The sequence below is a fragment of the Quercus lobata genome, chromosome 3 (assembly GCF_001633185.2).
Source record: "Quercus lobata isolate SW786 chromosome 3, ValleyOak3.0 Primary Assembly, whole genome shotgun sequence".
In the NCBI taxonomy this organism is placed as follows: domain Eukaryota; kingdom Viridiplantae; phylum Streptophyta; class Magnoliopsida; order Fagales; family Fagaceae; genus Quercus; species Quercus lobata.
Window position 1 is genome coordinate 49,121,845 of NC_044906.1, and position 23,617 is coordinate 49,145,461.

The 23,617-nt window shown below is 35.7% G+C and overlaps 2 protein-coding genes across 3 annotated transcripts; one reads left to right on the forward strand and one right to left on the reverse strand.

Annotated features, from left to right (window-relative positions):
• The first annotated feature begins 1,230 nt into the window (after window positions 1-1,230).
• Window positions 1,231-7,811, forward strand: LOC115982033 (E3 ubiquitin-protein ligase ORTHRUS 2-like). The gene is made up of 9 exons (XM_031104504.1): window positions 1,231-1,736; window positions 4,336-4,868; window positions 5,199-5,324; window positions 5,931-6,030; window positions 6,140-6,201; window positions 6,285-6,387; window positions 6,583-6,727; window positions 6,868-7,085; window positions 7,441-7,811. The coding sequence occupies exons 1-9, from the start codon at window positions 1,287-1,289 to the stop codon at window positions 7,795-7,797; spliced, it is 2,094 nt and encodes a 697-aa protein (XP_030960364.1). The 5' UTR covers window positions 1,231-1,286; the 3' UTR covers window positions 7,798-7,811.
• Window positions 7,812-7,848: 37 nt separating this feature from the next.
• LOC115982032 lies at window positions 7,849-17,043 on the reverse strand. 2 transcript variants are annotated; one of them, XR_004089500.1, is made up of 6 exons: window positions 16,518-16,993; window positions 15,362-15,725; window positions 14,330-14,400; window positions 13,598-13,696; window positions 13,301-13,489; window positions 7,849-7,931 (listed from the first exon to the last, which is right to left on the reverse strand). XR_004089500.1 is itself a non-coding variant. In XM_031104503.1 (5 exons), the coding sequence occupies exons 1-5, from the start codon at window positions 16,758-16,760 to the stop codon at window positions 13,379-13,381; spliced, it is 888 nt and encodes a 295-aa protein (XP_030960363.1). In that variant the 5' UTR covers window positions 16,761-17,043; the 3' UTR covers window positions 13,085-13,378. The 2 variants fall into 2 exon arrangements, 1 of the variants encoding a protein (XP_030960363.1); XM_031104503.1 differs by lacking the exon at window positions 7,849-7,931 and having other exon boundaries at window positions 13,085-13,489; window positions 16,518-17,043.
• Between the last annotated feature and the right edge of the window lie 6,574 nt (window positions 17,044-23,617).

Sequence of the window (23,617 nt, forward strand, 5' to 3'; positions counted from 1 at the left end):
GTGTCGACAACTATGTTAGAATGGTTAAGAAATTGGAATTGATTAATATTTTTGCTCATCAAGTTGAATATCCAGAGTATATTGTGGATGATCAAGCAGCAAGAACTTTGCTCTTGAGGGGGGTGTAAAACTTGATGAGATCAATCTCAATGCTGGTGATGCTAGGACTAATGCTAGTGCTGTGGAAGATAAGTCCAAAATTGATACCAGTGCAGTGAAAGGCAAGACCACGATCCCAAAGGCAGAGCATGAGATAATGGACATGAGTTACTTAATGGACATGTTTATACATAGTTATGAGGAATTGCTGCCACGTGGCTTAGGGAGATAAGGCTATGATATAAATTCTTGTAATCATAGGTAGTTGTAGTATAAGCTTGTAACCACTTGTCCCTTCAAAAGTGGAAATTAGTTTTGTTTTTTTCTCTTCAATTTTATCAGATATCTCTTGTATATATGTATATATATATATATATATATATATAGGGTCCGTTTGGATTGAGCTTATTTTTGCTGAAACTGAAAACTGAAACTGAAAACACTGTAGCAAAATAATTTTTAAATATGTGAATAGTATTGTGGGACCCAGTTTTAATAAAAAAGTTGTTGAAAAGTGGAATATGTGGGTCCGTGAACAGTGCATCTGTGCACTGTTCACAATTGAATTGGTCATATTATGCGGCTGCCAAAAAAAAAACAGAAAACGCAGACGCTGGAAAACTCTCAGCCCAAACGGGCACATAGCTAAGCGATTGTACTTTATTCATTCTAGAGAGTTGTATTGCTTAGTCTTCTTCAATAAAACAGAGAGTTTTATTTAGAGAGAGCTTTCATCTCTTTTTACATAATTTAGTAAATATCAATTAATAAAAAAAAAATCATGTATAAAATTTTATAATTGGATATGGAATCCAAACATTATTGGAAACTAATTTAATCCCAGGTGTGTAACCTCCCATATTACACATTAACATTTGGAGTACATGCATGCACTACAGGTCAAGCATTTCTGGTGAGTGAGCTAAGCAGCACCTTTCCACCCAATTGCCATGCTAGGAAAATTTCCCATTTATGCATGAAAAAGAAAGTAGAGGGAAAAGTGAATATTTTCAAAGTCTATCCAAAAAAAAAAAAAACGCTTCTATTCTCCTACTCTAGTTTCATACAAATACCTGCTTCTCCTACCATATAATCCCACACCCACTCAAGCTTGAAAATCCCAATCACAATCTATTGTGTTTCAGCTTACATAGTACTCCCCAAAGTCCAAACACTCGCAAATCCTAATGGCTCAACAAGTTTACGACCTTCCTTGTGATGGTGAAGGCATTTGCATGGCTTGCAAGAACAAGCCCACGGCTGAGGAATCTGTCACGTGCAAGACATGTGCCACGCCGTGGCATGTCACGTGCCTCTCTGTTCGTCCCAGCTCCTTAGCCGATACTCTCCAATGGGACTGCCCTGACTGTTCTCTGCTCTCTGCTACCCCGGTTCCTGTCTCCGACGCCGGAGAATCGTCAAGTTCCGGCGGCCTTATTGCCGCGATTTGCGCAATCGAGTCAGACTCGTCGTTGACTGATCGTGAGAAAGCTAAGAGAAGGCAGCAGCTGCTGTGTAAAGACGCGGGACCGTCAGATCATAAGGAGGTGACTAACGGTGATAACAACCTCTTCAGTATTCTCGATGGTCTTCTGAACTGTTCCTTCTGCATGCAATTACTGGAAAGACCTGTGTCGGTTAGTACATATACTCATAATTCTATTTTAATTATTTACTAGTTGTTCACTAGTGTCATTGCACATGCTTGATCATCTAGTTTTGGTTATTCTGCTCGGTAAACCTAAATAATTCACAGAGTACATGCATGTATACTTTTGACAATTTCTGTGGTAAAACGTGTTTACTTTTGTTTATGGGCACTGTTTAAAATAGAAATGATTCAGAATTTAGGAAACCCCAATTTTAAGTGGATTTTACTATATTAAGGTCTGTTTAGAATCCGCTTATTTTATTGAAATTGAAACTCCTTTACTGAAAGTACCGTAGATAAAAGTAAATGTTAGAATCAAGTTTTATGAGCAATCATAATGCCATATCTATCTCAATCTACTAAATGTTCAAGAATAAATCAAATCTAGATTCTAGATTGCCTTTCATAATTATGATGTCATATTTAAAGAAAAATGCTAACGATATTACTAGTTTTAATATCTATTACAAAAGAAATGCTAACGGTATTACCGGTTTTATTATCTATAAAACATTTCTAACGGTAATACCAGTTGCACTACCTATAAAGAAATGCTAACAGTATTACCAGATTTACTATTTATATAAAGGGAAAAAAATATATACCAATGATATTACCAGTTTTACTACCTCCAAAAGAATATTAACGGTACTAGTTTTATTACCTAAAAAAAAATGCTAACGGTATTTATTATGAAAACTTTATAAACTAACATGTCAATAAATGTCATTAGGGTTGATGAAGTTGCTAATGGTATTACTGGTTTTAACTATCTAAAAAAATGAGAGAAAACAATGCCAATTATATTACCAGTTTTACTACCTTCAAAAGAGAAAAATACTTAGGTACTCTCGAAGTATTACGCAATAGTACTCTCTCCTCTCACACTCATAATAGACCCTATCATGAATTTAATGAGTGGATCTCATCATGAATATAAGAGAATAGAACATCATTTACAGTACCTAAGAATTACTCCCAAAAGAATATTAACAGTATTACTACCTCCACACACCCTTGGTGCGGTGATTACTCCACAATTATAAGTGCTTGTGGGGTGTGGGGAGCAAAGGTCGTTCAAGTTTCCAGGAGGAAACTTCACACACATATACACTTAAATTAGACTAGAGTATAATTTCTATCTAGTTAAAAAAAAATTTAAAAAAAAAAAAACAGTATTACTAGTTCTACTACCTATAAAATAAGCTAATGGTATTGCCGATTTTATCTCAATGAATATAATTAGTGTTGTATCTAGGGGTGTCAATGTTCGACCCAACTCGCGAACACGACACGAACCCAACACGGGTTTTTTCGGGTTAGGGTTGGGCCTTAATGAGTTTGGGTCATAAACGGGTCGACCCGAAAGCGACACGATAAAAAACGTGTCATAAGTGGGTAAACCTGAGTAACCCACAATAAACACATTTGACACGCCAATTTATTTGTGTCAACTCGAAATGACCCACTTAATACAACCCGTTTAACTCATATAACAAATAAATATTTATTTTATTTTAGATATGTCAAATACCTTTTATATCCAACATATATTTTAAAATTTAAAAAGAAAAGTGAGTAATTACAAAAATTTACAAGAGATATAATTGAAAATTGAAACTTTACAAACCCTAGAACTGCTAATACTTTTTTTTTTTTTTTTTGGCATAGAACTTGCACAAATAAAATTGGATGAGCTTGTAGAAGATGTTATGAATTTATCTATGGATGATAATCGTGGTCATAGTTATGATTAGTTCACTGTTTGCTCAATTTTTTCAATATTGATACTTAGCATTTGGCGAGTTCCAAAGATATTATATTTTTATTGAACTATGTTATTTTATTTTTGTTAAACTTTGTCATTTTGAATTTGGGTTGAAGTGTATGCACTTCTTTTGAAGTATAAAGAACTTATTTCAAGAGGAATGTTATATTTTTGTTAAACTATATTATTTTGAATGTGGGTTGAAGATTTAAAGTGTATACACTGCTTTTTGGGATGTAAAAAAAATTATTTCTAGATGGATGTTATATTTAATATTATGCAGGTTGAAATGACTTGTGTTACATTCGTGTCAACCCAACATGACTCATTTATTAAACGTGTCAAATGGGTTGGGTTAGGTCAACTCGCTTTATTAATAGGTCGGGTTAGAGTTGAAGGATCATGACACGATTATTAAATGGGTCGGGTTAGGGTTGAGTCATTTAGTCGAATACCCCTACATCAATACGACACGAACCCAACACACTAACCCGAATTGACACCCCTACTTGTATCATCAACATAATAAATAAGTTTATTAATTATTATTTTTTTGTGTTGTATTTACGTTGATATGTAAAGTCTATGAAATTTTTCTATAATAAAAAAAAATGTAAAGTATATGCAGTAAATTTTATAATATTCCTAAAATTACTTATATTTGAATTCAGCATTATGGTTTTATAAATGTCAGCTGGTGATAAATTAACTCCTTTATTTATGTGTTTAGGTTAAAATAAAAATGAAATGGTTTTGATGGATGTTTCTGTATTAATTTGGTGCACGTTAATGATCTCAAGTTTTTTTTTTTTTTCAGACTCCTTGTGGTCACAACTTCTGCCTGAAGTGTTTCACAAAATGGATAGGGCGAGGAAAACGCAATTGTGCGAATTGTCGCAAGCAAATCCCACCGAAGATGGCAAGACTTCCTCTGATAAACTCTACACTTGTCACTGTCATACGAATGGCCAAGATGGCAAAAGCCAATGCTGCAGTTGGGCCGTCAAGGGATTATCCTGTTATCCGTAACGAAGATCGCCCGGATAAGGCATTTTCGACTGAACGATCAGTAAAATCGGGAAATGCTAATGCAGCTAGTGGAAAGATATTTGTGACTACACCTATGGATCATTTTGGGCCAATTCTCCCAGAAAATGATCCGAAGAGAAATCAAGGTGTGCTGGTAGGGGAGACTTGGGCAAGTAGACTTGAGTGTAGGCAATGGGGTGTACACAATCCTCATATTTCAGGTATTGCTGGGCAGTCGAAGCATGGTGCCCAATCAGTGACCCTCTCTGGAGGCTATGAAGACGATGAGGATCATGGCGAATGGTTCCTATACACAGGGAGGTATATTCTTTTTTGTACCATTGGCATTTGTACTTGAATTCTAGCTTTACTATTGGCTTGCTTTTCACAAGAAAATTTAATGAGCTGAAGTGTATTCTTAATGTAATATTGATTTCCTCAATTCAGCAAGTTTATTGCATCTGTTTGGAGTTGTTTGTTTGTCTATGTTTAAAATTTTTTCATAGTTTGGTCACATAATTAAATGATAGTACCTGGTTATATTAGTTGAAATTAAAATTGTCAAGTTAGGATGGTTGATTATCTAGCCTTAGGTCTTAAACATGTGATTGATCATTTTCTTATCCCAACCCTTCCCTTCTTCTAATGCAGTGGTGGAAGGGACCTTAGTGGCAATAAACGCACAAACAAGGAACATTCTTTTGATCAGCAGTTTGAAAATTCTAATGAGGCATTACGACTAAGTTGCCGGATGGGTTATCCTGTTCGTGTGGTGAGGTGAGTCGTGTTAATGAACTTTATGATATAATTGGTAGTATGCAACTGCATCTGGGACTGTAATTGGTAAGTTATTTTATTTTATTTTATTGAATTATCTTGCATGTAGAAAACCTATGTAATGACCTACTTGGATATCAAATCTTGGTTTCTTCATTTCTTATGGATTAAGCAGTGAACTTAGAAATACAATGGCTAATTGCTCTGGATGTCAAAGCATCGTAATCATATATTCTTTTAAGTCTGTTGATTCAAAGTCAAAATAATCATAATTTCAACCAATGACTTTTGGTAGCATATACAAAATGAATATTTTGTTTTCCCTAAATAGGCAGTTAGTGATGTATTTTCTCTTTGCAAAAAGTTCCCTATAGGGTCGGGCCAACTAAACCCTTGTTACTAGTCAAAATTTTGTTAACAGTAGATAGACTAGGAATTGTCGATATTGTTTACGATCAGTTCCTAGGTGAAGATTATTTTATTTTATGAGGTACTATTTTTTTGGCTTGAAACTTGTTGGTTGTTGCTATTGCATGAGGTTGTTCCGAAGGTATGCTCTTCTACTTCTATCAGCTGAACGTTTATCTCTTTTTTTTGGTCGGGCAGGTCTCACAAGGAGAAACGCTCTTCCTATGCCCCTAAAGATAGGTTACGTTATGATGGGATTTACAGAGTTGAGAAATGCTGGCGGAAAACTGGGATTAAAGTAAGATGCTTGTGATTGTTAAAAAAAAAAAAAAAAAAACTCACTAGGATAACCAGTAAGGGCTGTGTTCTTGGTGAACTTGTTTACTGATGAGTGTTTGTTGCATTAGGGATTTAAGGTATGTAGATATCTTTTTGTTAGATGTGACAATGATCCTGCCCCATGGACAAGGTTTGTTATTTCCATCATACCTCACTCTCTCTCTCTCAGTGTTTGTGGATTTGTGACTTTGTGAATGTGACATGAATCAACAGTGATGTTCATGGAGACCGTCCAAGACCACTGCCCGTCATTGAGGAGTTAAATGTTGCGATTGACATAACTGAAAGGAAGGGATCTCCATCCTGGGACTATGATGTGAGCTAATGCTCTTTCTCCATTGATTGCATTTCTTCTTTCCTTCTGCCATCCATGATATCTATATAGTTTTATCTAAGTAAACAATATGGTTTCCTAGGAGTCTCCAAATCTTCCTGTTGTGTTCTTATGGTTGGTAACTTAGTTGTGAGATTGATTTTCACATGTCCTAAAATGTTCCACTTGGATTCTCAGGAGGAAAAAGTTTGCTGGATGTGGAAGAAACCTCCACCATGTAGTAGAAAGCGGGCCAATAATGGACATTCAGAAGAAGGGAAGAGAACGAAGAAAGTTAAACGGCAAGCACAAAATAAGTCTGTAAAAGAGAAACTTCTAAAAGGTTTCTATTCTCGTCTAATTTACATTTATAAGCTGAATGTTCCTCCCTAATTTTCATGTGGTCATTGTCATCTTCTCTTACCTCACTATATTGTGCTATCTACAAAGTAAAATTGTGCTCTTGTGTAATTGACCGAGCAGAGTGTAGCTGCTACATTTGCAAGAAGGTGATGACTTCTCCACTTACTACCCCTTGTGCTCATAACTTCTGCAAAAGCTGCCTAGAGAGTGCCTTTGATGGTCAAAGTTTCGTGAGACAGAGGACATGTGAAGGCAGACGAACATTACGAGCACAAAAGAACATCATGAAATGCCCTTCGTGTTCAAATGACATAGCTGAGTTTCTTCAGAACCCCCAGGTTTGCGATGCAGATATTAACTGAGCATTGCATTGAGGCTCAATTTACATGCATGTGATATTTGTGTGTTGATTACAAAAGCATGCAATAAGAACACTAGTAGATGGATCTTATATTTAATTGGTTGAGACAAGTCATGTGACATTCAGAACGAGTTTTAGTTGTTTGTTACTAAAACTATTATTATAAGATGACATCATTTTTGCCTTTGATAAAAAAAAAATGATGTCATTTTATACTAACGTGTTATCATGAACGGTCCACATTTTGTGATCCATCTCTTTTGGTTGCATTCCTGATTGAAATTGCAAGGAGTTACAGGATCTTATTGATGATGTCCAAGTTTCTGTCACAGGTTAACAGAGAACTGATGGAGGTGATAGAATCACTACAACGCGAAATTGCAAAGGAAAATAAGGAGTCAAAAGAAGAAACTGATGGCATCCATGAGAATCCAAAAGGAGTCGATGTGAGTAATGAAATTGTGGAGGAAGCCAAAGAAAATAACTTGAAAGGTCAGATTGAAAGTGAAATCCAGCTAACAGAAAAGATGAAAGAGACCAGTTGCAAATGTACACAAAAACGTGGTAAAAAGAAGGGCAGCACATCTTGTAAGCGACTTGATGATGGAAAAAATGGCGTTGATCCTTTGGAACCTGAAAAAGCTGCCAGTGAAGAATTACAAGATCCTATTGCAGAGAGCAAAGTTTAACGGACCATCAAGTTTGCTTTGGACAATGAAAGCTTCATATAGTTTTTTTTTCCCCGCTCTAAAAACTCATTCACCTAGTAGATTTGAACCCCAGCCTCAGTCATCACCCTATTCTTTTTGCCATGCCTGCAGAGCTGTTACCACCATACAAAAACAATATCTTAAGAATAATGAGGCACTGAATGTTCTTTGTAACATAGTACTTGAAATGAATCTAGCTCCAATGTTCTTTTGACATGAATCCTGCTTTTATTCCCCGGCAATGTTGACAGCATTTCCCATGGAGACATATCTTTTTAATGTTCTCATTCTGAAATTGACTAGCAATTTTGCAATATTATTGAGGAAAGATGGGAAACGATTTCAGTTCAATGCATTTATAAGGTTATCCTTAAAAATACAACTCTGTTTTGAAACCTCAATAGATGCTTCATTTTTTATTAATAGCATTTGAATTATGTCAATTTGTCTATTTTCTCAAAAGTTGTTTATATTTGATCATCCTGGAATCAAAATTAAAAAAAATACTATATTAAAAGTCACCAATTCCTCATAAACCAGGAGTTGATCTGCCCAAATGCTATTTTATGTGGGATGTCCAACCATTCAATTTGACTTTGCTCTGTTATTGATAACAATTAAAAAGGATTATTACACAAGTTTGTTCCTTGGGGGTTTGGTTTAGGTAGGATCAGGTGCGATATAATTTTAAGCTCCTGTTGAAAAAAGGGCCCAAAAAAAAAAAAAAACGGAAAGCAGACAAGCTCCACCTGCAAGTAAGATATTAAGTGTGCAGCTTTTCACATACTTCAGGCCTTTATATAATGTTATGGTGCTGTATAGTCTGTATGAGTAAGTGGTTAACATGTAACAAGCACAGCCCCTAATTGTTGCTAGCTTGTTAATATATATAATCTTCAAGATTAAAAAGATGAAGAAAAAAGAAGATACTCTGAACCCGGCCCATACATTCTTTTCATACACCATTAGATTCAACCGATATTCTATTGCATGCCTCATTCAACATAGAAAATGCTTATACCCTGACTCAACCAGGGTACAAGGAAAAAAAAAAAAACATTATGCAATGGTCCTAAACACAAATTATGTAGGCAAAGGAGATACTAGAGAGACAAGGGTAGGTAGAAGTTGGGTGTGAGTGGAGGTGATTCAGAGGTTGGTAAAGGAACACTAACTTCTATCACATTGTCATGAATTGGGTAGTGGAATGTGAGGGGGCTTAATGACCCTCTCAAGTAGAAGGACGTAAGGGCGATGGTGTTGAAGCTGAAATTGTCTTTGGTATGCCTAGTTGAAACCAGAGTGAGGGAGGAAAATTTTGTGCTATTCAGGAGTTTATGGTTCCTGGGTGGGTTTCATCAATAATTATGCTCTATAAGTTGGGAAGAATCTGGATACTGTGGGATTGGAGTGTACTGTGCAACTGATCAAGGCTTCAGAGTTCAGACCAGGTCGTTCATTTTATCTATAGCTGTTTCTTAACTAATAAGAGTTGCTTTATACATGCAGACAACAAGGGTATTAAGAGGAGAAAATTGTGGAAGGATCTTGAATCTTTCAAGCTTCAGATCAGCAACATAGCTTGGGCTGTTGCAGGGGATTTCAGTGTAGTCAAACGTGTGGAGAAGAAACTGGGCCATGACAAGGAATTCAACCAATGCTTATACAACATTTGAAGTCCTGGACCATCCATTTGTTGGGTGTTTTCATACTTGGTGTAATAAGAGGGAGGGAATGATTTGGTGGATAGGAAGCTTGACAGGGTTACAGCGAATGAACATTGGTTTTCTGACTTTGGTTATAGTTTGGTGGAATTTCTTGCTCTTGAGTGTCTGACCACTCTCTTGCATTGGTGTCTATGGGTGAGAAGAACATTGGGCAGCCATTTAATTTCTTCAATTTTTGGGCTGATAACCAGCACTTCTTAGAATGGGTTGAGCACATTGGGGTGTGAAGTTTAATGGAACTCCAAAGTTCAGACTTCATTATAAGCTAAAAGTTGTGAAGCAGGTTTCAAAGAAAATGAATAATGAAGTGTATGGGGGGTTTGCTCATAAAGTGGAGTGTGCTAAGTTGAAGCTGGAAGCTATCCAGAAATGCATATTGTAACCTTCAGGAAATCCTGAGCTGATATCTAGGGAGAGGGAACATTGGCGAGAGTATCAGTCCTTGAGAAAGGTTAAGGAGTCTTTTATGCTCCTTGGATCAATTGACAACTTTGTTTGCTCGCACTCGTTTTGATTGGTGGATTTGGGGTTTCACATATTGCTCTTCTTTTTTAGAGTTTCGAGTTTCTTTTAGATTTTCCTTTTGAGACTTAAGTACTTTTTTAACATTTTGTGTTCATCATCGTGAACATAAACTATTTTTTATTTTAATAAAATTTCATTACTTATCAAAAAAATGAAGCAAAAATCAAGGAATATATGGTTGAACCTAGGTGATAATAACAACTCAAGTTTTCATAGAGCAGTAAACTTGAGGAATGCTAAGGTTATTGATCCTAATCAGGTTAAGGGTATAGCCATGGGTTACTACCAAGAGTTGCTTGTTATCTTGAGGGAGTAAGTATCTCAAGATGCAATGGGGGTAGTTCCACAGATAATGGATGTTCAAATTGCTAAAAGGCATAAAGTGAATCTGCAAAGAACTATTTCTGCCAGTGAGATTAGCAACCATTGTTCTCTTTGGCAGGAGATAAAGCTCCTGGTTCAGATGGATTCATGGCTTGTTTCTTCAAGAGAGCTTGGCCTATCATTTAAACTTTGGTGGTTCTAGCCATCCAGTCTTTCTGAGTTAGGTAAGCTCCTTAGGGAAGTAAATGATACCATCATAACATTGGTACCTAAGGTTACTATCCATTTAACATGAAGGATTTTAGGCCTATTTCCTATTTCAATACCATCTATAAATGTATTACAAAGATCTTGACTAATAGGTCCAGTGCTTGCTTAAATGAAATTATTAGCCCAAATCGGATGGCTTTTGTGCCTAAAAGAAACATAGCAGAAAATGTTTTGGTGGCTCAGGAGGTTGTCAAGGATAACCATACAGATAAGGAGAATGGTAGGTATACCATAAAGGTAAAGTTAGAAAGGCTATTGATTCAGTAGAATGGCCCTTTATTCTGCAATCTCTTTGGGCTGTGGGTTTCCTCCAAAGTTTGTTGGTTGGGTGAGGGAATTTACCACATCACCAGAGTTTTCTGTGGCTATTATTGGGGACTAGCAAGCTATTTTGGAGGTAAGAGGGGCTTAAAGAGGGGGATCCCTTGTCCCCATAGCAAAAAAAAAAAAGCCATGGAGGTTTTAACTTATAGTTGCTAAAGAAGAGAGACCTGGTTTTTTAGAAATTAAGTATCAATGTACCATCCAAAGTGTGCACAGTTAAAGCTTATCAATTTGTGGTTTGCTGATGATCTTATGATATTCATTGCTGCTGATCTACCTCCTGTAAAATTTTGATAAAAAGAGTATTGGATGAGTTCAAGTTGATATTTGGCCTGGAAGCTAATGAGCAGAAAAGTGAGGACTTTTGTGCAGGTTATGCAACTGCAGCAACTGGCTTAATGACCATATTTTAGAAGCACTGTAATATAAGGAAGGTAATCTCCCTGTGAAGTACCTTGGTGTGCCTCTGATACTTGGTAGGCTGAGCTATAGAGATTGTAACCCTATAATTGAGAGGTTCACGGCTAGGGTGAGCTCTTAGACTGCTAAGCACGTTTCATTTGCTGGGAGGTTACAGTTGCTTTAATCAGTTCTGCATAGCATTCAAGCTTTTAGGCTGGTATCTTTATATTGCCTAAGCAGGTTATAAGAACTGTTGAGGAAATCTTATTTAAATTCTTATGGAGAGATTCTCATAAAGGTGTAGCTTGTGCTAAGGTGGCATGGGGATTTGTATTTACTCCTAAGAAGGAGGGTGGATTGGGTCTTAAAGGGATAGAAATTTGGAATAAGGTGACTTGCCTTAAGCATATTTGGAATCTATTTGCAAATGTTTGATAAATGAATCAGGGTGGCTACTGTGCAATCTCATAAGACCTTTTGATGTATCAAAGTATCCCCATGATAGCTCCTGGGGCTGGAGGAACTACTTAAGCTCAGGAATGAGGCCAGATATTATATTAAGTTTTCCATTGGAAAAGATCACAAGCGTTTTTGTGGTATGATGGTTGGCACCTATATGGCATCTTGAATGAGAAATATGGGTAATAGCCTATCTATCAGGCTACCAGTTCACTGGAGGCTAAGGTGGAAAGTGTTTTAAAAGACAGAGCTTGGAATTGGAAAAAGCCTATATGATCAAATCTGTTAGTAGGGAAAAAAAGTTAATTGTGTTTCGTGAAAATTGGTGATCAAGACCACCTTCTGTGGGTCTTGTCCAGAACAGAGAAGTTTACTGCTGCAGAAACATGGAATTCCATTGGAATATAAAATCTGAAGTTCCATGGTGGAAATTTGTTTAGTTTCACTAGCTATACTGAGACATGCCTTCATTGTGTGGTAGATTTTTAAAAGAAAATTGACTATCTCCAAAAAAAAAAAGACTACAATAGTTAGGCTATTTGCAGTGGGGGGGTATAAATATAATGGCAGTTCTTTGTATCTATTCTGTGGTAGGGTCTTGGGAAGTCGAGATCATCTCTACTTTGGTGCACTTTCACTGGTCCAATTTGGAAGGAAGTGGTGGGTTGCTGCTTAATAATCCAAAGACGTGTTGAGAGGAGTGGGGTTGCAGGATTTGAAGGGTGCTGGATTTAGAGCTCTCATTTGCAAGTTAGCTTGACATGCCGCAATGTATAATATTTGGACTCAACCTAATGCTAGGGTTCATGTGGGTTTGCTGAAGTCTTGAGGAGTCAATTGTCAAAGCAATTAATGGGAAGTGATCTCCAGAGTGGAGTTTATAGGGGATTTTATGAATTCCATCCTGAACAAGGCCGTGTTGCAGATGGGGAAATCCGTCATCAGTTCTTACTGGTTGAGTTTGGTTTTGTAATTATAGCTTTGTGTTGTGATCAGGTTGATGGGGTGTGTAGCCTTTTGGGATTTAGATTGGTTACTGTTTGTGTAGAGTGGTGTTGCTTTTGTTGAGCTGGATTTGCTCTTGACTTGCTTGTATCTTGCAGCTTTGCTGTGTGTTTGTTTAGTAGTTTTGGTGATGAAATCTGTTGATTTATTCCCCCCAAGAAAATCAAGGAAGCTAAAAGCAATATTGTATCTCATAAAATAGACTTGGTGGATTCCCCGGGACTGTAAAGTGTTGAAAGTTGAAACTATTAACATGTTAACCTTACCACATAGGCACCAATAATTGAAAAGCTCTATAGCATATAAGGTCATACCCAATGCACAAAGCTCCCATTTTTGCGGGGTATGGGAGAGATGATTGGTAGGCAGCCTTATCCCCAATTTATTCATAGTTAGTAAAAGAATATTACATGCTACAACCACAGAAATTACTTAAAATTACCTACCTCAAAATCACTCTTCAATCCACTTCATGCAACTTCTTGTCTAAAAATTAAGGTGCAATTTTTGGCTCAGATCTCTTCCTACTCAAGATTCTGATCAAATTTGTTTTGCTCAAGTTTCTCTAGCAATGCCTTCTTCTCATCTTCCGGAAGAGAATTGAACATGAAAACAGATTTGTCACCAATATCATCCTTGAAAGGAGGAGTGTACCGGAAAGCGATGGATGTTATTGTTAAAAAAAGTAAATATAACCAAACAGAAAGTCATTACCAACAAATTTAGGTCATTTAATAGTTTACCTTAATTGGCTGAGTAAACTTCCTTCCGGCAAATATCACAAAAAGGGCCATCCATGAACCCAGCAGAGTAAGCTTTACTCCATCATCCATCAAACCAGTCTGTGAATTTCAAGTGCAACCCATTAGAGGGCTAAAGAAAGCAGAACTTAAAAGTTTGGATAAGAAATCCACTGATCATTAATAAAGGGAACTACAAAATCCTCAACTTAACCATGGCATAAGTTTATAGGAATTTAAGAACTTCAGAAATTAGGGGCCCGTTTGTTACCATTGTTTAAACAACAGTTTTTAGTATTTAAACAACATTACACGTATTTTCACACATTTTTTTACCCATACGTATTTCCAAAAAATATAAACAACGTTGCTAGAAATCTCTTACCAAACAGCCACCTAGATGATCTCAACACCAAAATGGGAGAGAGACAGAGAGAGAATCATAACAGTGCCCTTTATCAAGCTATTTTCCACAGAGAAGAAGAATAAACAAATAAAGCAGACAAGACAAACATGGAAGTATCTACACATGGGGAATTCGTATAAAGCAAAAAGCCAAACTCGTTTTGCACATATACATGAAGTAATGCTGATCATTTATTTACAAATGAGATACCAGCATGGTTGCATAGTCCCATTGAAAAACTGGTCAATTCTTTGAATAATAATTGTATATATGTGCGTTGTCATCATCTTGCTAAAAGAACTACTATGAATAAATTGCAAGAAGAATACCAGGTGCCCAAGAAGAAATGTAGGTATGATGAATGTGAGGACTCCAGCTTCCAGCTTTCCATAACAGAGGCCTGTTTGGAGAGTATGTCTAAAACAGTCAGGGGATACCATTTAATTTTTCCATATTATATATAACTTCAAAAGCCATAAAAATTATAAAACAAAAAAAAAGTATACCGCAATACAAACTTGCATTCTCACAATTAATTTAATGGCTAAACCATTGGTCCTGACATTGTTGACAGAATAAGGGAGGTTGAATTTTCTTAGAACAGTTTTTTATTTTTATTTTTATTTTTTTTGGGGGGGGGGGGGGTGTTACTTCCAAGAAACCCGAAAAATGTTGAAAGGAAACAATATCCTGATTTTCTTGGCAAAAATAAATAATAAAAAAAGGGAAAAACAAAAACAAAAACAAAATTACCACTTCACTTTGACATCAAATTATGAATATTTTACTACATATTGATCCTATACTACCTGTTTATCACTGAAAGGATAATCTGTGATAAATAAGATGAAAAAACATTATGACACCTTATCAATTTTATTTTCAACAAGCAAATAAGTAAACACACAGACTCCTACCTCCCTTCATCTTAATCCTTCTTCATATTAGTAAGTTGTCAAACACTAAAATGACACAAAGAACAAAAGAAAAATGGTTGTAACCAACTCAAGCAAATAAAATGATTTTGATTTTTTTGGCATGATGGAGAACATAATCAAGAGACTCTAATGATGAATTTCACAGTTGAATTTAAAAAACATGATGCCATGGTGATTCAAGTGTTGCAAAGAAACAGGGGTTATGTCAAAAAGTAAACTATTTTATGTTGATAATGGTTTTTTCCTTTCCAAACAACTGAAGGAAACACTAAACCCAAACTCTTCCCTTTTTGCTTTAACCATTTGAAAAAGGAACCTGGACTGGAAGGCAGGTTGCAGTTTTGTGTTATGGCTTCTTTAACTTCAAACATAACAAATTAAATCAGAAAATATGCTAAAATCACAAACTGACTTCAAGATTACCTTCTTTGAAGACAAGTCCTGTCAGTGATGCAAAGAGAGGACCAATAAACCAGACAGCCAATGGGTTATCGATAACATATTGTATTAAGTTGTCACCAGCTGGTTGAGCAAGGCTTGTGTAGGTTGCCAAAGATCCAACAACACCGAGTGCCCATAGTGCTTGAAGAGTGCGCTTAATCTCAGTAACATAGATGTGGATCAAAAATAATGACAAGCCCAACCCACCAGCTCCAATTGTATAAAATAGATCAAGATTTTGCTTAATTATATCACTTAACAAAGAGTTTTCAGGTAAAAAAGCAGATGATGCAGCAACTACAAACGATGCAGCAGCAGTCACCAATCCCGATCTGTATAAAATAACCTGCCACGGCAAGCAAATTATCACCAAGATACTCAAAAATAAAGCCCTATGGCCTGATATCATTATCCAGATTCAGACATTATTACATTTCTTATCTACTAATGACTAAGTTTTCGACTTACATGACATGAACCTTGTGTTTCTAATCTTTATATTAACTTACAGATAAACACACTTGTAGTTCTAAGCAATTTGATCTTGTAAGCCCCTTTACCATTATGTATAAAAAGGCTAAAGGAGGTCATAAATGAAGACAATCTTGTAAAACCTTATAGAAATTGAATTCTGTAAATTCTTATACTTTTCTTGTTTAATCCTAATTGTTTAATATCCAAACTCTAAAAATAAAATCACGTGAATTCCTCTGTTTGTTAAGGTTCCTAGAGCTCAAATTACTTTGTTTTAACCATAGATACAGGCATCTCAGCCTCATTACCATGTAAAGATGTAACAAACTCTTAGACTCTTAGTTACAGTTACAGCATAATCATCAAAAGTGATGATAAGAAACCCATTTTAGATCTCCTATAAAATATTTTCACCTTAATGATTAACACCCTTTACAGCATAATCATTAAAAGTAACGAGAAAAAAACAAAGGGAAAAGGAACCAAATGAAGAAACCCATTTCAGATATCCCACAAAATAGTTCACTCGAATGACAAACAATCTTAATATAGATGATGGAACAGCCTGCGTAGGCACAGAGACTCATGGTCATACACATACTAAAAAAGAATACTGTAATAGATAAATAAGATTAAAAAATTAAATAAAAAAAAAATCATGTACCTCTCGAACGTCGGAGGAATCAACGGTCCAAGGGCCGTAGATTCCCTGATAAAAAGTCTGAGAGCTCTCTCCAAGAGCCTTGCACTTTATCGAACCATTTCGAAGCCTTAGCTTAGTTACTGTTACTGTTGAAGTTGAAGACAGTAGTAGTTGTAGTGAAGGGTAACAAGTCATCCTGCTAGAATCAGATAACACTCGTGACACCATGGGTGCTGTTGCACATGATAACACTCGTGACGCCATGTCCTGAAGCTCACAAATCACAACGACTTTCTTTCTTGCCAATTTCGGTATTTTATAACGTACAATAATTATTCCATATTCTACATATGTTCCATTTCTTTGTTTGGGAATTAACAGTGTTGCCGCTAAAGTCTGTTGGTCGTGTAGAGAAAACCCCAAAAAATATGGTACTCGCTATTCAGTGCAATCTATTGATCTGGATGACAGTCTCTATGTCTGTGGGAGCGAGTTTCAAAGGTTTTTGTACACTTCGAGTACGATTTGTGTTTTTAGACAGTCTTTGTTTCCAATTCTTACCTTTCAGATTGTAAGCGACAGAAATCCTTCACAAATATCTTTTGTAAGTTTAAACGACACGTTTGCTACATAAGAGGCTAAGAGCACTCCCATCAGGTGTGCCAAATGTGTTAAATGTCAAATATTTGGCACATTTGACACACCAAACACAAAAACAAGCTCTCATCAGCCGTTCTAAATCTCAAAAAATTTGAAACATGTCTACAGTACCGTCTCAAATATGAGATGGTACGGACAACAATGCCATTACTGTTTGGCTTTATTTAATTCGTTTTTTCTCTCTCCTCCATCATTTGTCTCTCTTCGGCTCTCCGTCTGCAACCCATCTCTCTCTCTCTCACTGGCTCTTTCTCTCAGACCCAACCACCATCATCATCACTACCCGATCGGTGAATAGACCCAACCATCATCATTATCATCACTCGATCACTCCACACCCAGCCACCATCATCACTCACCCTGATCGGCGAACAAATCCATTCAAGCCGAAACCCACTCAATCCAAACACCTAGCTACCATCATCACCTACCCCGATCGACGAACAGACCCATTGAAGTTGTCGAGACCGTCGCCTCGTCACTTCAGGGCCATGGAGACGTGGGTTCTGACGAAGCCAGCGGCACCGGTGATGAGGACAGTGAGGCCGGAGTCGGAGTGACGGTGAGCCGAGCGAGTGACGTGGCGCTCCCAGTCGGAGCTGCCATAGGAGCTGAGAGATTGGCGAGGGTTGGAGCCAGAAGGAGAAAAGAGAAGGAAAAAGTACACCAAAAAAAAAAGAGAGAAGGAAAAAGAAGCAGAGACCAGAGAGAGAAAAAAAAAGACAAAAACGGAGAGAGAAAAAGACATTTACGGGTTGTGTGTGTGTGTGTGTGTTTTTTTTTTTTTTTTTTTTTTTTTTTTTTGAGGTGGTGGCCGTCGGTGTTTGTGCCGGTGGTGGCCGTTGGTGATGATGATAGTGATAGGGATAGGGAAGAGGAGGTAATATATTATTTTAATGTGTAGTGAATATTATTTTAATGTATAGAATTGAAGTATAGAACATCTGATAAATGATATGTTGTAAAATGATGTGCTAAAATGATAAAGTGGGTTTTTGGTGTGTCAAAATGGCATTTTTTTTTTAGAGAGCTGATGAGAATGCTCTAAGAGGCTGTAGACAAGTCAAGCTTTATCAAGTAGTGCATATTTAAATTTGGCTTGTTAGTAAAAGTCAAAAACTTAAGCTTGAGTTGAACTCGTGATAAGTCTAAAATTATATTTGAGTTTGAGCCTGTAAAAAAGCTAAAAAGCTTTGACTTAGCTTGGGTTGGCTTTATTAGTTAGTCAAATCAAACTTAAGCTCAAGCTCAAATTTGAACTCAAGTCAAACTTTCGAGTTTAAGATCTAAAAAATTACATTATTAAAAGCATAAATCTCCAAAATCAAGTAAAAATAATAATAATAATATACTCATTTTATCATGCTTCTAATTCCACTTATGATTAGCCATTATTCAAATTTAAATTTTACATAATTAAATCCATTCATTCATCCCTCATTGTCTACAGTTTCAACAATTGTTCAAAATACAAATTTTACATTCACTTTAAATGGTGAAAAATTAGAAAAATACATGTTTGTAACTATTATAAATGGAAAAAGACTAACATGTTTCATAACTTTACATTATATGGTTGATGGTAAAGGATCATACGTGGCCCTCTTAACTTTTTTTTAAATGTAACTAAATTCTATGTCATTATTAAGATATGTATAATAAGTTTATTTAGCAAACACATAAATTTATAAATGAGTTTTTGCTTAAATTGTTTTGTATCAAGTCTTATAGCTCACGAACTTGTTCATGAACAAATTTTTTTTCTTAGGCTCTGTGGGTGCAAGCACCGGTGACAGGTCTCTCTCCTTCGAGAAGTACGAATTGGCCTAGAGTGGACCATGGTGGATGATGTAAATGGAATCACCACCTAGTTTAAGTCTAGGAACCATAAATATAGTATCCTTCATGGAAGGACTGATCTTTTACCAGAACACATATCTAGAGTTCAGGTATGGGGATGGGAAGTGTTAGGCACCCAACCCCACCCAACCCGTGGGTCGGCTTCCACTCATTGTGTTCCACGTCTTAATCTAGTTAAAGACGGATTTAACATGTTATTCTAACTCACACACACTCTAACATGCATCTAAAACATACAACATGACATAATCACCCCCAAGGCTAGCATTCATCTATCATGGCATTAATCATATATCACCAAAGGTAGAACATCTCAAAACAGATCTAGATAAACATGTCTTAAACATCCAAGCATCAAACACATGGCATTTGACCAAAAATATTCATGTTCATCATCCAAGAGAATGCATGCTCATGTGATTATGCATGACTTACCTCACTAAACCGCAACACTTATACATCAATACATGATCATATTCATATGCATGTTCATGGTATTCAAATAAAATGAAAACCCTAATAAGCATTAAAGAAATAAAACAAAACAAAGTGAAATAGGTTAAACAAAAACTTAAGGGTAAACAAAACAGGTTAAACAGAAGGTAAGACATATAAATAAAACAAAAGGAAAATAAACAGAAAATGAATTAGAGTTTCTGGGCAAGAGTATGCGTGCACATACATAGGGCATGCATATGCAGCCTAATTGTATGTGTACACATACTACGAGTATGCGTATGCATGCAAGTTGCATGCGCACGTATATACACCAAGAACCCTAACCCAGAAACTACAAAACAGAAACACGAAAAACAAAGAATCTAACAACCTAACATGCTTATGACATTAGCACAAAGTAAACATAAACTAAACAAACATATTATAACACTTTAAGCATAAAACAAGCATAAAGAAACAAAGAAAAGCAAAGAAAAATGAAGAGCCAAAGTTAGAAATTTTACCTCAACACTAGAATTTTTTAAAGCTTGATTTTGACTGTTCCCCTCAGTCAATCTAGTCACAACCAATTCAAAAATGAGTTAGTATACTTAGAACTCAAAAATCAAGACTAGAAAATTTCCCAATCAAGCAAAATTTGACTTGAGGATGTTTTCTGAAAAACTTCATTTTTAATTCACTATTTTCTAGTGAATCTTATGTGTTTTACCACCGGAATCCGTCCTCCTTGAAGTAGTGCATTTTATGGCTTTATATAGTTGAAAAATAGGAGTTTGGGACGACTCCTAAACGATGTAGGATTCGTTCCAAACCAAATTTAAATGCAGAAAACTTGCCTTTCATAGTTTCTAAAACCCTAACATGCATATGCATGCTGTTAAGTAATGGTTTTTCACATAACATTTATATTGGCTTTATTCCATGACAAAAAGTGTTGTAATTGCATTAATTTATTTCCTTGTATTTTGTGAAATTTATTGTAATGGATTTAGTATTAAGTTAGTAAAAATTGCTTAAGAAAGTGAAGCTCGCAACTTGCTTGCGAGTGGATGACCTGCGAAAAGTCACATGAGAAGCATATGCTAGAAACTGAAAAGTCAAATGTCAGGAGGTATTTCACAAGTCACTTCGCGACTTGGCAAACCTATGAGTGACCCGCGAAACTCTCTGCCTAAATGATTTTAAGTGTGACTCTTATACCTTTCACCTATACAATATATACCATCATTATCCACAAAAATTGTGAGGAGGCTATTCAGAAGAAAACTTTAGAAATGTTTCTACAACACACCCACCTTGTTAGAGAGAGCTACTGAGAGAAATCATTATAGTCTCTTCCCCTCCCTTCTCCCATTGTTATACCTTGAGAAGAGATTTGTACCAAAACACAACCAACACCTATTCATAGTGTAGAGAGTGTTTTGGAACTTGGAAAGCATTTGGTATTTGTCTAAAGAAGCCGATGAGGTTTGACGGATGCAATCGGGTAGTATTGCGGGATCCGGGAAGTTAGTGAAGACAAGACTCCGAGAAGTTCGTTGGTAGTTGGAGCTTGGAGGGCTCAAGTACTTTGGGTAGATTAGGCTTTGAGGGTCTTTTTGGTATCCTTGTACTTCAACTTATTTATTAGTGGATCATTTCAACTTAGAGGGTCGCGGAGAGGTTTTTTGTTAGTTCTTCAATTTTCTCTTCAATAACACATCGTCGTGTTATCTTGGGTTTACTATTCTTTTACCAATTGCCCTTTCCATTTTAGCATTGCATTTATTTGTTCATCCATTCAATTGTTAAGTGCTTCGATTAATTAATTTGCTAATCACGTATATTCCGCATCAAGTGTGTTTAGATTAAAATTAATCAAGCCGTAATTAAGAATTAGGGGTCTAAACAAGCTATAGTGCTTTCACACTATTTTGAGCTTTCAAAACTAAAGGAAAAGAAAGGGAAAAAAACAAAAAGCTAGTACTTGCACAATGAAAGAGCTGTTGGTGTGCATTATTCCTTTGCAATTGATGGTGACAATACATATGGGTGAGACCCATTTAATTGAGCAAAATTACAAGATTGTCATAGTAACTTTGTTTTCATAATCTATAAAGAAGGAAAAGATGTTCTCATTTTCAATTACTCTAAATCATTTTTTGAGTTATGAGTGATGGAAACTAAGAAAAAAAAATCAAGCCAAACAGTTGGAATGGATGTAGGCTACACAAAAAGTGAGTTATGGGTGATGACAATTGAGTGATAAGTGATAAAAATCATTCTAACCAAACATGGTTTTTGAATATTGAGTTATGGGAACAAATCCCAACAAACTGAATCATGGTGAGGCCCACAAAATTTGATAATTGAGTTATCAAATTTGAGAAATAAGTGATGAAAATACACAAACCAAACATAGCCTAATTAGTAAGGATATTGGGTGTGGATGGATGAGAAGGAAAAAGTTGAAAATGTAAAGTAAGAAAGAATATATGAATAGTGGGTATTTTGGTCTTGTTATAAATTGGTAACATTTATATATAGAATTTATTGAGCCAAAATATAAATTTTAAAAACTCCTAAAAGCTAAAGACATCATTGAAGCCTGAAGGTGCTCAAATAAATAAACAATAAATTTTTAAGGCAAAAATGGCCAAATACCATCTTTGGCCGAAATAATTTGTGTTCTACCATTATTTGCGAAATATTTAACAATTTACCACTGTTTTAAAACTTGAGTTCATGAAACTCGAGTTCTACACAGAACTTGAATTTATGAAAATCGAGTTCCAAAACAATGTGACACGATGGCAAAAGTTGATTTGACATTTTATAATTTAAAAATATACATGGAACTCGACTTGAGTTCCTTGTAATATAAAACTCGAGCTCTAAGAGCTCGAGTTCTTTAAAAATTTTGAACAAGTAGGAGATAAGCTCAAATTCCTATGCCTTTGGACCTCTCATTTTCTTTTTCCATTTCTTTGTCTTTACCCAAGTCATGATTGAAACCACACCATCCCTCAAGAGCAAATGTGGTCTTTGAAGACATGTGGTCGTTAAAGTAGACAAGTCAAAGACATATTTAAGGAGCTTGTCTCACAAGCTTTACTTCATGTCAGACATCTCCTAATAAGATGTGGCCTTATGCGTGTGGGACACGCTTAAGTAAAAGAAAAAAGTTAAAGGAAAAATAAGAAAAGAAATAAACTAAAGAAAATGAAAGCTATTTAGCCATTTTGGTAAGGAGAAGTTTTATGATAAATGTATGATGTTGCCATTAAAGATGAGCACCTCAGTTTTAGAGATATGGACTTCAATTTTTATGGTATTCAAGTTTTATAATCTCGAGTAACACATTCTAAAGAATTCGAGTTTCATAAACTTGAGTTCCATGTGGCCTTTTTAAATTAAAATAATTTAGGTCAGTGGGTGCCATCGTGACAGTTTTTTGTGAAAACTCGAGTTTCATGAACTCGAATTTTAAAAAAGTGGTAAATTGCTAAATATTTTGTAAACTATGGTAGAACACAAATTATTTGGCCAAAGATGGTATTTAGCCATTTTTACCCAATTTTGTAAGTAAAAGAGAAATTGAGAAAGAAAAAAAAAAGTTAAATTGTTTGGGATGTAAAGTGTGGATGAATAGCAAAAAATAGAGAAGTTGAAAAATATAAAGTAAAGTAAAACAAAAGAACCATTTAAAATATAAGAATTAATGACATTTTTATATACATTTTCTGCAACTAGCATATTTTTAAATACTTTTTATTCTTCCAAAACAACAAATTAAACTTTATTTATAAAAATAAAGGCTTTTTTTTTTAATTTTTTAGTATTTGATAGAGGTTAAAATTTTTTTAGTAAAAACCATTTATTTATTTATGAGTGCAAAATTTATTATTCACAAAGCTTCCTGAGCAAGAAATCTCAACAAAATACCGCTCAAAAAACCCTAGCAGGTCAAACAATTGCTCCGATGCCGGATATATGATCGGCAGCCTTCGCGTTCGTCAGTTTCTGGCTAAGCAAGAGAAACAAAACCACCCCGCTCTCAATGATGCTGCCATTGATACTATTATGGACTCTTCTCTTCAACTATTCTCAAGTATAATGTAGTGAAGGTCAATGATAGAGAAATGGGTACCGAGAGAGGTAGT

Bases quoted from the DNA above. Each gene is read 5' to 3' on its own strand.
- LOC115982032 (XM_031104503.1), bottom strand. From the start codon at position 16,760: ATGGCGTCACGAGTGTTATCATGTGCAACAGCACCCATGGTGTCACGA. The intron at 15,726-16,517 runs GTACATGATTTT...TTGCCGTGGCAG, and splicing joins ATTCCTCCGACGTTCGAGAG to GTTATTTTATACAGATCGGG. The intron at 13,697-14,329 runs GTATTCTTCTTG...TGAAATTCACAG, and splicing joins CATTTCTTCTTGGGCACCTG to ACTGGTTTGATGGATGATGG.
- LOC115982033 (XM_031104504.1), top strand. From the start codon at position 1,287: ATGGCTCAACAAGTTTACGACCTTCCTTGTGATGGTGAAGGCATTTGC. The intron at 1,737-4,335 runs GTTAGTACATAT...TTTTTTTTTCAG, and splicing joins TACTGGAAAGACCTGTGTCG to ACTCCTTGTGGTCACAACTT. The intron at 6,388-6,582 runs GTGAGCTAATGC...TTGGATTCTCAG, and splicing joins CTCCATCCTGGGACTATGAT to GAGGAAAAAGTTTGCTGGAT.